Source organism: Polyodon spathula, chromosome 15 (genome assembly GCF_017654505.1).
Source record: "Polyodon spathula isolate WHYD16114869_AA chromosome 15, ASM1765450v1, whole genome shotgun sequence".
NCBI lineage: Eukaryota > Metazoa > Chordata > Actinopteri > Acipenseriformes > Polyodontidae > Polyodon > Polyodon spathula.
Genome location: NC_054548.1, coordinates 8,650,728 through 8,664,876, shown reverse-complemented (window position 1 = coordinate 8,664,876; position 14,149 = coordinate 8,650,728). Strand labels below are relative to the sequence as shown.

The 14,149-nt window shown below is 39.4% G+C and overlaps 1 protein-coding gene across 1 annotated transcript in view; it reads left to right on the top strand.

Moving 5' to 3' along the window:
* Positions 1-2,575: 2,575 nt before the first annotated feature.
* The window catches only part of LOC121328121 (A disintegrin and metalloproteinase with thrombospondin motifs 5-like), a 28,441-nt gene continuing 16,867 nt past the window's right edge, over positions 2,576-14,149 (top strand). Inside the window, exon 1 of the mRNA XM_041272619.1 lies at positions 2,576-4,141. Within this exon, the coding sequence (XP_041128553.1) occupies positions 3,068-4,141 (1,074 nt within the window). The 5' untranslated portion in view covers positions 2,576-3,067. The remainder of the gene's footprint in view (positions 4,142-14,149) is intronic.

Here is a 14,149-nt window from a genome sequence, read left to right as displayed (position 1 = left end):
ATTAAGTGACATTAGAGGGATTCGTATAAAGTTAAAAGTTCTGCTTGAAACAATGTAGACATTATGTATTTCAGCTACTGCTTCAATTGTATGGTACAAATAAATCCACTGGTGTAGGTACACGATATTGTGAGTCTTGTGAGTACTGTAAGTGGCTGAAATGGAAGACATACTTGTTAACAAGTGTTTTGCTTGGGTTTAAAAAAGATGTGAAATGAGCAAATTTTGCTAAATAATTTTCTTTAATAATACACAATAATGCAGAACATATTTTGTGAAGGATGTTGATATATTTGTTAACTGATGCAGGAATCCAAATCTTATTTTTTTAAATCATTAGTTGGCTAACCTACCTGCCTTTTCTCCTCTCCACAGTCCAAGCTGTAAGAGTTTCTAGTGCCTAGTGCCTTTAAGTAAATATCCAAAGAGCGTCAAGGTCGCATACCAAAGATCATGTGGATGTTGTATGATGTGAAGATTTTTTCACAACAAGTTGTATCATATATGTGAGAAAGTGAAATACAGCATATCACACTATGTGCTGCATACCAGTTGTTGTACCTTACATCATAGATTTTGCTGTATTAACTCTGCAGCTCAGTCAGACTCAAAACTTGTACATGTTATGCACTTGAGGATACATAAAGAAAATAACTAGGAAGGAAGTGATTCAGACCTCCAAGGCCTCTATGCAAGTACCAGAACTACTATAGTATCATATATATATATATATATATATATATATATATATATATATATATATATATATATATATATATATATATATATATATATTATTCTTAACACAAAATTAAAATTTTTCCATCTAGAATGACATCTCAGAACAATCTTTTTAATTAACCTGCTTCCTCTCATTCTCGAAGCCAAACTTTCTTGGATTGTCTCCCAATAATATTAACAGTTAACCTTTATAAATGTACACTGATTTATTATTGCAATAAACTAGTTCCATGCAGTATTTTTTCCAATTGAATCCTTTTTAGAAGTACGAGTCAGCACTGCATATATATACTAGATATTTTGCATGCAAAAAGAAGCTATAGTATCCCAGCTCTGACTCCTCAACCCCAACCATAAGGGCCACACAGCCTCTCAGTGCGTCAGCTCAATTACAAAACAAGTTTGCATCAAACCCCGCCTGCAAGGAAGAAAACATGAAATCACCAGGACTGAGATTCTGTCTACAGAATGGTGGAAAATCTATATTGGATTTATATTTTAACAAGATGAGGTTAGCGAATTCCACTTGAGGAATAGGATACAAGATGAGACCTTACTGGTAGATGGACACACACATGGACAGTGTGGCACAGTATTAGCTTAACTAACAAGACAGATGAAGAGTGGATTCATTAATGAACTTTGTCTTTACCAGTGGGTTCCATCACAGTAATTGTCTGTACCAGGATCACCTAAATTGGGAATAGAATGGTCTCCGAATAAGCAAATACTGACTTTTTCTATTGTCTGACATTTACTGCAATAATTGCCATTATTCTACAGTAAATATTTAAATTGCCAGTAGTAATTTCTTGTAAAATACAGCAGATTGTCATGTACTGTAGTATACTGCAGTTCCTTGCTGTAAAAGGTGCTTATCGGATGTGGAATAGACTCTTATAGTATTAATGCAGTATTCTACATTAAATGTTACAAAATAGTTATTTTTACTGCACTACTACAGTTAATATGAGTACTGTACTTCAATAGTATTCTGCAACATTTACTGTGACCAGGTATTTTATTGCTGCATTTCATAAAATGCATAACCAGAAATGTACTGCTGATTTCTATCATATTTACCACTATAACTACACTACAGCTAAATATAACAATTTACACGATTTTACTGCAAATCACTGAAAACTATAGCATTTACTCTAGAATATTTCAATAAACTGCAGTATATTGCAATCTGACAGCTATTTTAACCGAAACTTAAGCCTAACTTTTAAGGTTATGAGACCTAAAAACACTTGAATCCTATTAATAAATGTATATAGTGCAGTAATATACAGCACTATTAAAATAGTTATGCTACTTTGAATGCGCAATAAATACGAATTTTAGAAACTCAATTTGGCCTGCAAAGTGTAATTAAAGCAACCAGATATAAATTGTTTTATATAACATCCTGCTCGCTTAGTCACCAGAAACCTGTTAACAAAACACGCGCTCTACCGGTCATTCTAATATACAGTGCTAAAAGTGATATTATGCAGTACCAGTGCTGTGAGTAAATCGCTGCCACCCGCAATGATTGCATGACGCACATTTATGTAACGGGCAATCTTATTTTAAATTGATGGAAGAGTCTTTTTTTTATTATTTATTTATTTATTTCTCACCCAAATGTTGGTGGGTTTTTTTTTTTTTTTTTTTTTTTATAGTGTGATTGAAAGTGAAGGAAATGTGGGAGTTTCCACTTAAACAGCGGCAGCAAGAAACATCTCTCTCTCTCTCTCTCTCTCTCTCTCTCTCTCTCTCTCTCTCTCTCTCTCTCTCTCTCTCTCTCTCTCTCTCTGACATTACGCTATAAATTCATTGTTCAGCCTTTTCTCATATTCAGATTACACTCAATTCTCCGCGTTAGCATTGGGGCACTTGGGGATAAAAACAAACGCCAAGGACAGCTGTGTGAGGCGGCGCGTCAGTAGAGAGCTGGGAACAGGCACAGCACAGCACTTGACTTGATGCTTTGATTCTTTTTGCACGAGACTGCAGAGAGAGAGAGAGCAAAAGAGAGAGAGAGAGAGAGAGAGAGAGAGAGAGAGAGAGAGAGAGAGAGAGAGAGAGAGAACGGGAACATAACTTGTTTCTTGCTGCCGCTGTTTAAGTGGAAACTGTGTTTTGTTTGAAAACCTGCAATCCCGATCAGCCTTATTTATTTTCTTTGTTCGTCTTTTTATACTTTTCTGGGAGAATCTAAGCAGTAAAAGGCAATGTTTTAGAAAATGAGTCTTGGTCCTTCCTTTTTTAAGTTATGAAGATTTTTAAGTTATTGATTTTATATTGAAAACTTTTGTGTGTGTGTGCTGAGACTATAATGCAATACATTTATTTTATGTTTTTGACTAAAGACAAAAACATGATGCTATTAAATTTGTTTTTGCTGTGCACTTTGGAGTTACACCTGGGCACCTCTCTTCCGAACACCAATCTCACGCCTGGCACTGCCTTACCACCATCTGCCAATAGGCTTCTGACAGCTGGTAGGACACACTATCCCAGGAGCAAAAATGGGATCGTTCAAAACATTGACCAAATCTACTCCGGTGATGGCAAGATTGGTTACATCCTCTATGCTGATGGTAAAAAATTCCTCTTGGATCTGGAAAGGGACGAGTCCATTCTTTCTCACCACTTCAGCACCAAGTATGTAGGAGCGCTCCAAGGGGATGCGCACCTGGGGGCCCTGCACAAGGAGTGCTTCTACCGGGGCACTGTAGACTCCAACCCTGAATCTCTGGCTTTGTTCAAACTCTGCGGGGGGTTGGAGGGCTTTTTTGCGGTGAAGCATGCGCGCTATACTGTAAAGCCACTGATCAGGGCTAAGGGACGAGACAATGAGGTGTATGGTGCCGAGGGGAATTTGGAGCGGGGTTTGCATTACTACACTCGGGAGAGGTTTCGTTTCGAGGCTGTGTCCATGCAAGAGAACTGCGGGACTCGGGGTGGCAAAGGGAAACGACCAAGTGTGTTGGCGAAAAACACGGGTCCCTTCAAGAAGGACAGCCAGGAGAGGTGGTGGTGGGGCTCCAGGGAGGCTAATTCTGCCTCAGGGAGACGAACCCGCCGGTCTGTTTCAAGAGTGAGGCATGTGGAACTCCTGCTGGTGGCCGACGAGTCTATGTCCAAGAAGTATGGCAAGGACCTGCAACACTACCTCTTAACTCTGGCTTCCATCGCCTCCAGGCTGTATGGGCACGCCAGCATAGAGAACCCTATCCAGCTAGCGGTGGTGAAAGTGGTGGTTGTCACCAGTAAGGAAAAGGGTCTGGAGATCAACAAGAATGCAGCTTCCACCCTCAAGAGCTTTTGCAAGTGGCAAAACCAGCAGAACCAACTGGATGACGACCACGAAGAGCACTATGATGCTGCAATTCTGTTCACCAGGCAGGTAAGCAGCAGTCACTTTGAACTGCGTCAGTCTCAAAAAGGAGAAATAAAAAAAATCTTAAACACCTGTTTTACATGGGTTGATGTTGACAAAATGTTTGGCTTCTTAATTTAAAACAAGATAGGCAGGGTATGGGTATGATTCAGTGTTTTTGTTGCAATGCAGGTACTGGCATGTTTCACTGTTATGAAGAGACAGGTAGCTGAAGCCTACTTTCATAGCAAGACAGGTAGACGCAGGTCTGACAGGTGGTATTTTATTTTTACTGTGTCCGAAGTTACTGGACACATATATTAAATGGTGCCTTTGAAAAATGTAACTATATTGAAATATTATGTTATTTGTGGGTACTGACCACTTCAGTTTAAAGTCAGTGCACCCTTTGTCTTGGGAGCTGTCTGATCTTAGACAGCAAACCTTTAAACATATGCACTTGAATGTACTGTAGATTGCTTCACATATTTAACTGAGGAACTTCGAGCTTCAGCCAGTTTTTTGCTTGACCTAAATGACAAAGTGAGAGTTAAAACTTTATAAACGTCTCTTTTTTTCCATTTTCCTTACGGTTTTCTACTGTGCATGTCATTTTGAGGTGTTTGGGAAGCTTGGCTACGCTGCTGGTAATAACGCACACACTGAAGTCCCCCATTAGTCATCTTATTCCGCCACAGTCACAACAGTATCATTTTTCAGGAAAGAAAGCCGTAACGTATGTTTATTTGATCTTTATCTTCTTTTCGCGACCTGTTCCATTGTGGGTGTAAAGTGCTGGCCGCAATGCTCAGCTATATTTACAGTTTATCTGTGTACATCTAACGTTTTACTTGCACTGAGTTCATAGACAGCTGTATCAGCACCTGCTTCTCGTTTAACAGATCTGCGCCTCAGTTTCAACGATGTGAATTCCACTTATATAATACCAGAACAATGACATTGGCTTACTGGGTGTTTTGTTCAAAATATTTAGTGTATCAAAACCTGTTTCAATTTTATGAATTTTACATGGATATTTAGTGCATGATTTCTACAGTTTTTCACACAGTATAATACCTTTTTGCACACAACTTCAAGAAAGATTTACATTCCAATTTGTTTACATCACCAAAGAGCCGTTTGTGCTGCAATCACACTACCTCCTTGAAATGCAGCCAATGCAGCAATACCTAGCCCAATAAGGTAAATACAAAGAAACAAAGAAATAAAGAAAGAAACAAGTGGATTGACTTTTTTCAGAACATCTAAAAAAATATTTGTTATTCAGATGCCGGCAGTTGTCATGTTTTACAGCAGACTCATAAAGTAACACACTTATCAAAACATATTGGTCACTATAGCTTTACAGTGTATTGCTACATTATTTAGTCTCTCATTTAAGCATGGAACAAGTGAGCAAAGAGACAGTATCTCTCTTACTGGAATGTTGTGGTGTGGGCAGCCAGCCAATTAGACAGTCAATACAATTAGACAGCATTTTTAGGTCACGCTCAGTAAGCCTGCAGACTAGTGTCCTTGTAGCTGACATGTAACTGGAGGACTGAATGCATAACTGCTTTCAGCTCTTCCTTTGTTTCTCTTACAGAACAATACTTACTTGTTTGTATAAGACAGTCTGCCAGTGCAGTAAAACAACAGCAACCAAGATACCATACCCAAAATAACATACATTGGAAAGCATGCTGCAGCAGCTCGTTAGCACACTTCAAATACATACTGTATGTACTAGAGACCTAGAACCACACCATCCACTTGGAAAACAATGCAGTGAAAGGGCCTTAAAGTGTGTCTGCACAACAGGTAAACTCACAAGCAAACAAATGCTTTGGCTATTGCCTTCATTCGGCAGGCCACCTAAACACGCACTGCTGAAACGTTTTTGTGCTTGACATGTCTGTACAAGCATGCAATGTTTTTTAAAGATAGAGATGTCCCCAGTATTACACTGTTGCTCAGGTGTGGTCCTGCACTGTATTTTCATATGTGTGATATTATCTGTGAACACTTCTGAAAGCGACCCCTATCGTTCACTACATCTACTGTCATTTTCTAAGGTTTGCTATATGAGATAGTATGACAGTTAACTATGGCACATAAGTACTTGCAATAAAGACTTCTGCTCAAGTCACGCACAAACGCTTGACCTATAATAATCCCCTCCCATGTATAGAAAAATCAATAACATTTTATTCTCTTCATTAAATGTACTGTCCGTTGTCCAGACAGATAAATGCCAGACAAATAGATAGTAATCCCATTACTAAGAGCAGCTTCATGTGTACTAGTTTCAGTAATAATCTGTTAAAAACAACAAAACTCGATAGCCTGAACTCTGAGCAAAATGAGTACAACAAAGATTGATTGATCATAAGTCTGCATGCGCACAATATTTGAAAAAGAAAGCCAGATCCTGAAGCAGATGTTTATCAACGGGCCCGCCAAAGAAAGATCTTGTTGGATCTAAGTAAAGATGGCTGGTACTGTGCGTTTTCATCAGATTGTAGTGTTGCAGATTACCAGCCATCTGTACTGGCTGCCTCCTCTGTTGCTGGACCCAGCAATCACACTGACTACGTTGCTCCAAGCCACAGTAGGTACACACACACACACGCACTCACACTCACACACACACACACACACACACACACACACACACACACACACACACACACATGTTCTGTTTTCCTATACTTGTGGGGACTTCTCATTGACTCTCACTATATTTTTATTTACTATTTCTAACTCCAGGCAGGCAAAACTCCACACAGGGTGAAAGTCGACAACAAACTAAATATTTTGGCACTTTTAGTTTTTTTTTTTAAAGGCATATTTAGTTCTTAAAAAGGTGTTTTACAAAGCGGGGACGTCCCCACAATGTCGTTTTTTATCGAGTTATTATCTTTGTGGGAACATTTTCTCAAATTTTGTCCCCACATTGATAGTAATACCTGACCACACACACACTGACACACACACACACACACACACACACACACACACACACACACACACACACACACACACACACTGACACACACACACACACACACACACACACACACACACACACACACACACACACACACACACACACACACACACACACACACACACACACTGACACACACACACACACACACACACACACACACACACACACACACACTGACACACACACACACACACACACACACACACACACACACACACACACACACACACACACACACACACACACTGACACACACACACACACACACTGACACACACACACACACACACACACACACACAGTGTTGCCGGGACTAATATTCTTTCATTTTAGCTCAAAACATGTATAATATACATTTGTAGTTGTTCAAGACAAACCTACACATCACAGAAATTTGAATAGAATCTATTGATATGAAACATTAGGCCTTAAACACACATGGTTTAGGATCCCAACATCTAAGCGACAGGACGAGGCAGTAGATCTCTCGTTACAATTGGAGCCAAGTTAGCTAGAAGAGAGGAGCGGGGGAGCTGGAGGAATAGGAATAAGAAGGGGCAAGTTACTTTATTTTGACTGCTAGGTATGAGTTAGATGGCACAATATAAAAGTTTCTAAACATAATGTATAGAAATACTAAAATAAAAACCCTGTAAACCAAAAAACAAACACTCATCTGTATCATAGAATACATTCATATACAGCACTAGAGTCAAAGTTATTTTCACATCTATCAATGTGTATACATTGCTGTGTTCCTGCTACTAATGCCAAGCACGAACATGGTCACTTGGCCTCCAAATAAATGTGTGTTTGAATATCTGAATTTGTTTCCCAGCATTGTCACACACAGAAGCAGTGATAGTATCTACACAGTACTGTTCCCCTGGTAAAGGAGGCAGTGAGCCAAGCTCCCTGTCTCGTTAGCGTTCAGGATCAGTGTTGCTGTCACTCACAGCAGCAGAACAAAACTGCCAGCGGCCAGGTCACTAACAGAGCACAGAAGACCGGTCTGCAGATGCCATCCAGAGCTCAGGTCTCAGTGGCCAGACTGAAACTCACTGACCCCTGTCCACAGGCAGTATAGGACCTATTAAACCAATATTATGTTACTGTAAACGAGAGCACAAGTACAACAGACGGTGAAGAAGCGGGATGTATACAGAGCCTAGGTGCATAACGGTGGTGTGACAGAGATGGGTTGTATTTTATTTAGAGAATACAGCAGTTAAATGTCCTGCCAGAAGACGTGCTTTTAAAGTTGGAATCTCTAATGCAAGTTCATTGAACTTACTGGACCTTAGTGGTGAACAGTTATTGTTTAACTGGTACTTTATATGTACTTGCAGTGCTATCATTGCACAACAGCACTAGTGTATCCATGTCTTCTTTGTATTGCACCTTAGTGTTTTGATTTTACATAACAGGTCAAGAGAGTAATATTTGCCTGTGTTTTCAAAGCTGTGACAACACTACAATGTTGTCAAGCATGTAACAGAAGTTTAAATGCTTGCCTTTGGTTCCGCCTGATCCAGTGTACTGCTGGAAGGATACTAGCCACAGGCACTTGCTGTAGGGATGCATGGAAGGGGTAAGAGAGGGAAAGGTTTCAGCAAACCCTGTAAATCTTGCTCTCCAAGGACAGGTGCTCTGTGGGGAATGGGGATCCAGGGAAGAGTGCTTTGGGGTAGATGAAGCTCTGCCCAGGTAAGCTTGTCTATCTTCCCTCTTTGAAGCAAGTCAACTAGTGATTCTTGTTAAATCTGACTGACACCCTACTGCTCCACGGTTCTCTATCTATACATCTGTACCTCAGGCCAAGTGACTCTTCACCTTTGAATAGAAATGCGGGAAGCGGCTGGCTCAATTCCTACATGTGTGGAAAGGGGATGTATCTGTAATAAAGTGTCAGGTTAGTCAACTTGGGAAGTGATTGAAATTCAAACTGCAGTTTCACATAAAGCCTTACCGTTTTGTAACATATCCTGTTAATCCACCAGATTGTTCTTTACTGGGTTATTTGGTTTTGCTTTTATAGAAATATAAAACCATGCTGATATCCTTGTTAGAACCTTTGACACAGTTTTAATGGGGGGGTTACCTTACAGTCTGCCCTCACATCTGTAGAATCTATTAACAGTTCATTAACGTTCTTTGTGTGCATTGCCTGTTTCGCCGATCAGTGTGTATGATATGATTTATTTCCTGTGAGCATGTCTGCTTAGTGTTAGCTCTCTATTTACGATGCGCAAACCATCACCATTAACATTGTCAGAAGTGCAGAGACAAGCCTTTTATCCTCAGAGGTAAGCTGGTTTCACCTCAATGCGTTTCATACCTCCTCATTAGCGTCCTAAGTTCCAAAGACACCCCAGTTTCCAGATGGTGCTCTGGAAGAGACATTTCCCCTGCATGGACCAAAATAGACACCTACACACGTAAACTCTTACAAACATGCATGCAAGCGTGCAACCTAACTGACTGTAAAAACTAAAATTACAAAACCAGGATGAGCATGTTTTTTGTTTTGTTTTGTTTTTCCTTGAACATCTGGGAATAGAATTGACTGTGTGTTCGTGAAACTGAAACTTCATGGGAAAGGGGCAGGATGAACCGGAGTTCATACAGCACTGCCCTGCCACAGCACCAAGCCCTGCAGAAACTGAGCTGTTTGTGGCTGCCTGATCCCATCGCTCCGGATCTGAGAGCCAGACTGGAGTAGAGGGTGTGAATGGGTGTGTGTGGTTGTTATTTCTTCTGCATCTGTATGCTCCTAGCCCTTTACAGATGTTTTTGATTGCATTTGTCTATAATCCTATAAAAACTCTTGATTTTATACAAATAATTTTAACCTTTCAGGTACTGTGCAAATAGTACATGATTATGAGGTTTCATTTATCTTTTTAAAGTAAACTTTTCATGCAGATATATTTGGTTTTGCTCCAACTTTTAAGGTTATGGTGGTACCCCCTGGCACTCTTCAGATACAAGTCAATACAAACTCCACCATTATTTTATTTTTTTCCTTTTTCCTTTTTGTATTGTTAATTTAGATTAAAAGGTCAGGGGGTTGTGACCCTTTAAAAACAATTGTGAACAGTGCATTTTATCGAAATGAGGGAAATTAAGGAAACCAATTAGGGCTGACATCAGACTGGTGGTGCTTTTGTTTCAGTTAACTGGACTTCAGATGCACTATACATCATACAGAAAAGTTAAGTAGAAATTACAGCGGAGTATCTAGCTACAATCACTGTTGTTTCTACCAGTTTCCTTGCAGATTAGTATTATATTGGTGCGCTGAACTCATCTTTCAGCTTCCTTTAATTTTTTATTTTTTTTTTCAAGGTGAAGATAATAGCCATATTTTTTTTAACAAACATGTTAGTTAATAATCAATTTTGGCGGAATTTTGGCTGTGGCACTACCTGTAAGGAGCAATCCAATTTTAGAACTGGTCTCTCTAATTCAGATAAGAACCTATCATACCATATTTCTGCATGCTGCAGCTGTTCGGTCTTGGAAAAAACTTGTGTTATGTCTAGCCTACCTTGTGTGTGTGTTTGATTTCACTTTCCAGTAGTCACAGGATGGTAAAAGAAGGATTAATGAGCTTTAATAAGCAGCTGTCTCTGCATTCCTGCAGCAGTTGCAGTAGAGTTCCCAGACAGACTCTGCACATAGATTTTAGATATTGATCATTCTGCAGTATTGGCATGTCCTCACCCAACACTAAATACTGCAAACCTGCATTCTTCTAAGGGAGGAATCATGTGCATCGGTATTTCGGATGTAAGGGTCAACTGGGGTAAACCCCCCCCCCCCCCCCCCCCATTCTGGCTTTCACAAGAAACAATAACACACATACACAGTGCATTCCCAAATTAATCAGTTTATTCGCATGAGGCAAGTGCTTCACAGACAGGGCTGTTCTCATTGGCTCAGACCTATTATCTACCAAATGTGGAGCTCTTATAAGCCTGCAGGGTAATTTAAATTGGTAACAGTAATACACTATACATATACAGATTAGTGATTCTTAAAAGGACATTAGTGTTATATAATGGGATTCGTTACAGGAACACTGTGCTAACTTAGGGATAACTTGGGCCTCCTCCATCTGCCAGCAGATTGTGGGGGGCACTGTCCCATTGTAGTAGATCAGCATCCATAACTTCAAACGCTTGATCAGAATTCTAATGTAACACTATGAGAAAATAAGTCAAGGAGACAAAGGTATCAGCTAATGCCTTCTTCAGTGTACAGAGTTCCCCTGTTAGAACCTCACTTGCATGGGATGTGAAGCTGAGATCTGATCTGCAAATGAGATCCCGTAATGCAGTCGTACTGGTACTGTCAATGGTTTCCATTTCAGATGTTTTATTTATCATCCTGTCTTGAAGATGGATAGGGCTGCTAATGTATGTGCTTGCATGCTCAGAGATGCTCCTGTGTAACTGACTTGAAATAGGAAAAGAACATTTGGGAAGATTTGCCATTAAGTGGAACAGAATGGCAAGGAGCTATTTTTTCAGTTTACGATTGTTAGCTAAATATTTACAGTGACTGTTGAAAGAAATATGATGTTTTGTCTGGATTACAGTGTGGTGCTGAATATATGAGCAGGGAAATAAATCTGTGCCAGACCTACTCAATAATTAAGTTACAACTTATTAAAAAATAAAAAATAAAAAAACTGCAAAATGTTAAACAATGTGTTAAAACCAAGTGTCTATAAACAATAAGAGTCTCATTAAAACATCAGATATCTGCGACAGAGTCCAGAGGATACTGTACTTCACAAGAGTCACAGCTGAGATTAATTAGTCACCAGTCAGTCGCCAACAGTGTTTGTAAAAAATGTCAACAGAAGGTCTCAGCAAATCAAAATGACTCCAGCTGTAAGCTATGTCAACATCGTCAATTTTTCACAACCGTACAATTTCAGTGAGAGACCAATATCAAAGGCTTGGATTTATGGTGCTAGGCAAAAAAGTTAAGAAATCTTGTGGTACAAATAGTCATCTTTGAATATTTTCTTCAGTATTTGCACCAAGAGAAAGCAACTGATACTGCAAACAATTAAGTTTGATATGCTTGTGTAGGTGGCAGTGTCGTGTGTTGAACTGTCATTATGGATTCTGTCCCTTGTTGGTGAGATGACCTTAAAAGCTTTATAAATACAAATGCAGATGGTTGCAGTGTAAGTGGTGAGATGAGGTTAAAAGCTCTGTAACCACGAATGCAGACAAGCCCAGCTCTTTTGCATAGTGGTTAAGTCCCTCGCTTGTGGTGTACGAGGTCACCAGATCGCACCCAGCCTCCACTCTGTTACACTTGTAACTGATAAAAAAAAAGATCAAACTTTACTTAGTGTTCTTCGGCACATGGTTAATGATTGTGTTTGTAAGTGACCACCCAGATTTTCCAGATGCAATCTAGTGGGTATGGATAATGAGACACTGTGACTGGTGAAAATATAGTGTAACACATCTGCCCTAAAGCTGACCTCTCTGCTTATTTTTAAATGTGTTGCGTGTTTTTCCACACAGGTGCACAAACATCCACATCAGGTTCATGAAACAGGTTATGCTTTAGTTCCTTGTGTAACAGACGGTCTCCAGTGCTGTTTCAGACACTGCTGACTGGAAGCTTTAAATTGTAGCCAAAAAAATAATAATGCTCTACATTTTCCAAGCTATGCATATCCCTTCCCTATATAGGTCTCAATAGGTGTAATTTTGAAAGAAATCTATGTTTTAGCAAACATGTGTTTTAAAACATAATATCTGGTTCTACACTATGTTAAAGTTTTCTCAAATAGAGTTGGAGACCTCCTGGTCTTCATTTAATTTAACCTCATTCCAGGTTTTAATCAGTTATAAAACCTCGAGGTCTCCCGTTATAGAGGACCAGATTTGTGCACCCCAGACAATTAAATACTTCAAATTAACCGTGGTGTTTAACAAGTTTCAATGCATTGATCATTCTTGAGTCAGTATGCTTCTAAGAGCTTATTGAACCAAGAATGCTAATCATTTAACGTAGTTTACTGTTTGTTTATAACATTATTTTAGCCCTTGTCAATGGTTCGGTGTGTCATACTTTTTAGGAGGAAACAGCTTTATTACCTGCTCATTTAATAGACTTCTAGTTCAGAGTCATTGGGACCTCAAAATAATAAAACACCCAGAACCATCTGTTACATTTACCAACTACCTACCAATGAATTATCAGTACATGTTTACACATTCTATTAGTCGCTTTATATCAATTAATTTTTAATGAAAAAGGGACACAAAAAAAAGTAGCATGGATACAGGTATAGTTGTAGATTGTATAAACACCTTTGCATCATTAGGCAATGTATTCATGCTACATGCTTAGAATGAAGTGCACGTGTCTGTGTGTGTTTGTACTACACTCCATTCTTATTTCTGGAAGTCTAGTGCACAATACAGGTTAATGAGAACTAAATCTGATTTACCATGCTTGCCTGTGCTTTACCATGCTATCGCAGCAAAGTGTTAGAACATAGCAAAAAGGGTCTGTTGTCTGATGTCAGTCAGCAATGCTCAATAAGGCACAGTGTTTGTCTTAGAGTTCAGTGACATGAAGATTCTTGCAATGTGAATTTGGATGCTGGAGATTGTCCTCTTTTTAAATATGTTAGGTGTCTTATATATTAAACCATTTTGCCCATTCCTCGTGACTCTAGTGGTTGTGGGCAGTACCAAGGAGTTGGTTGAGTGCCACCATAAGCATAACAAGTGCTTGTATTGTTAACCCTCAGATAGTACCATCACACACAAACCAGACAAGTCAGTCCCAAAATGTTTAAGTAAGCAACACTTTTTAATATCTGTTCAGTATGCTTGCCATGAATGGCAATACCCTTGACACAATCCATTGACGACAAGTCTTTACTAATAGCAGGATGGCCTTGTGTTTGGACAGTTTTATCCAGGGTTGCTGTACATGAGGATTCTTCCATGTCTCTTCTTTAAAGCAACCGTAGTAAA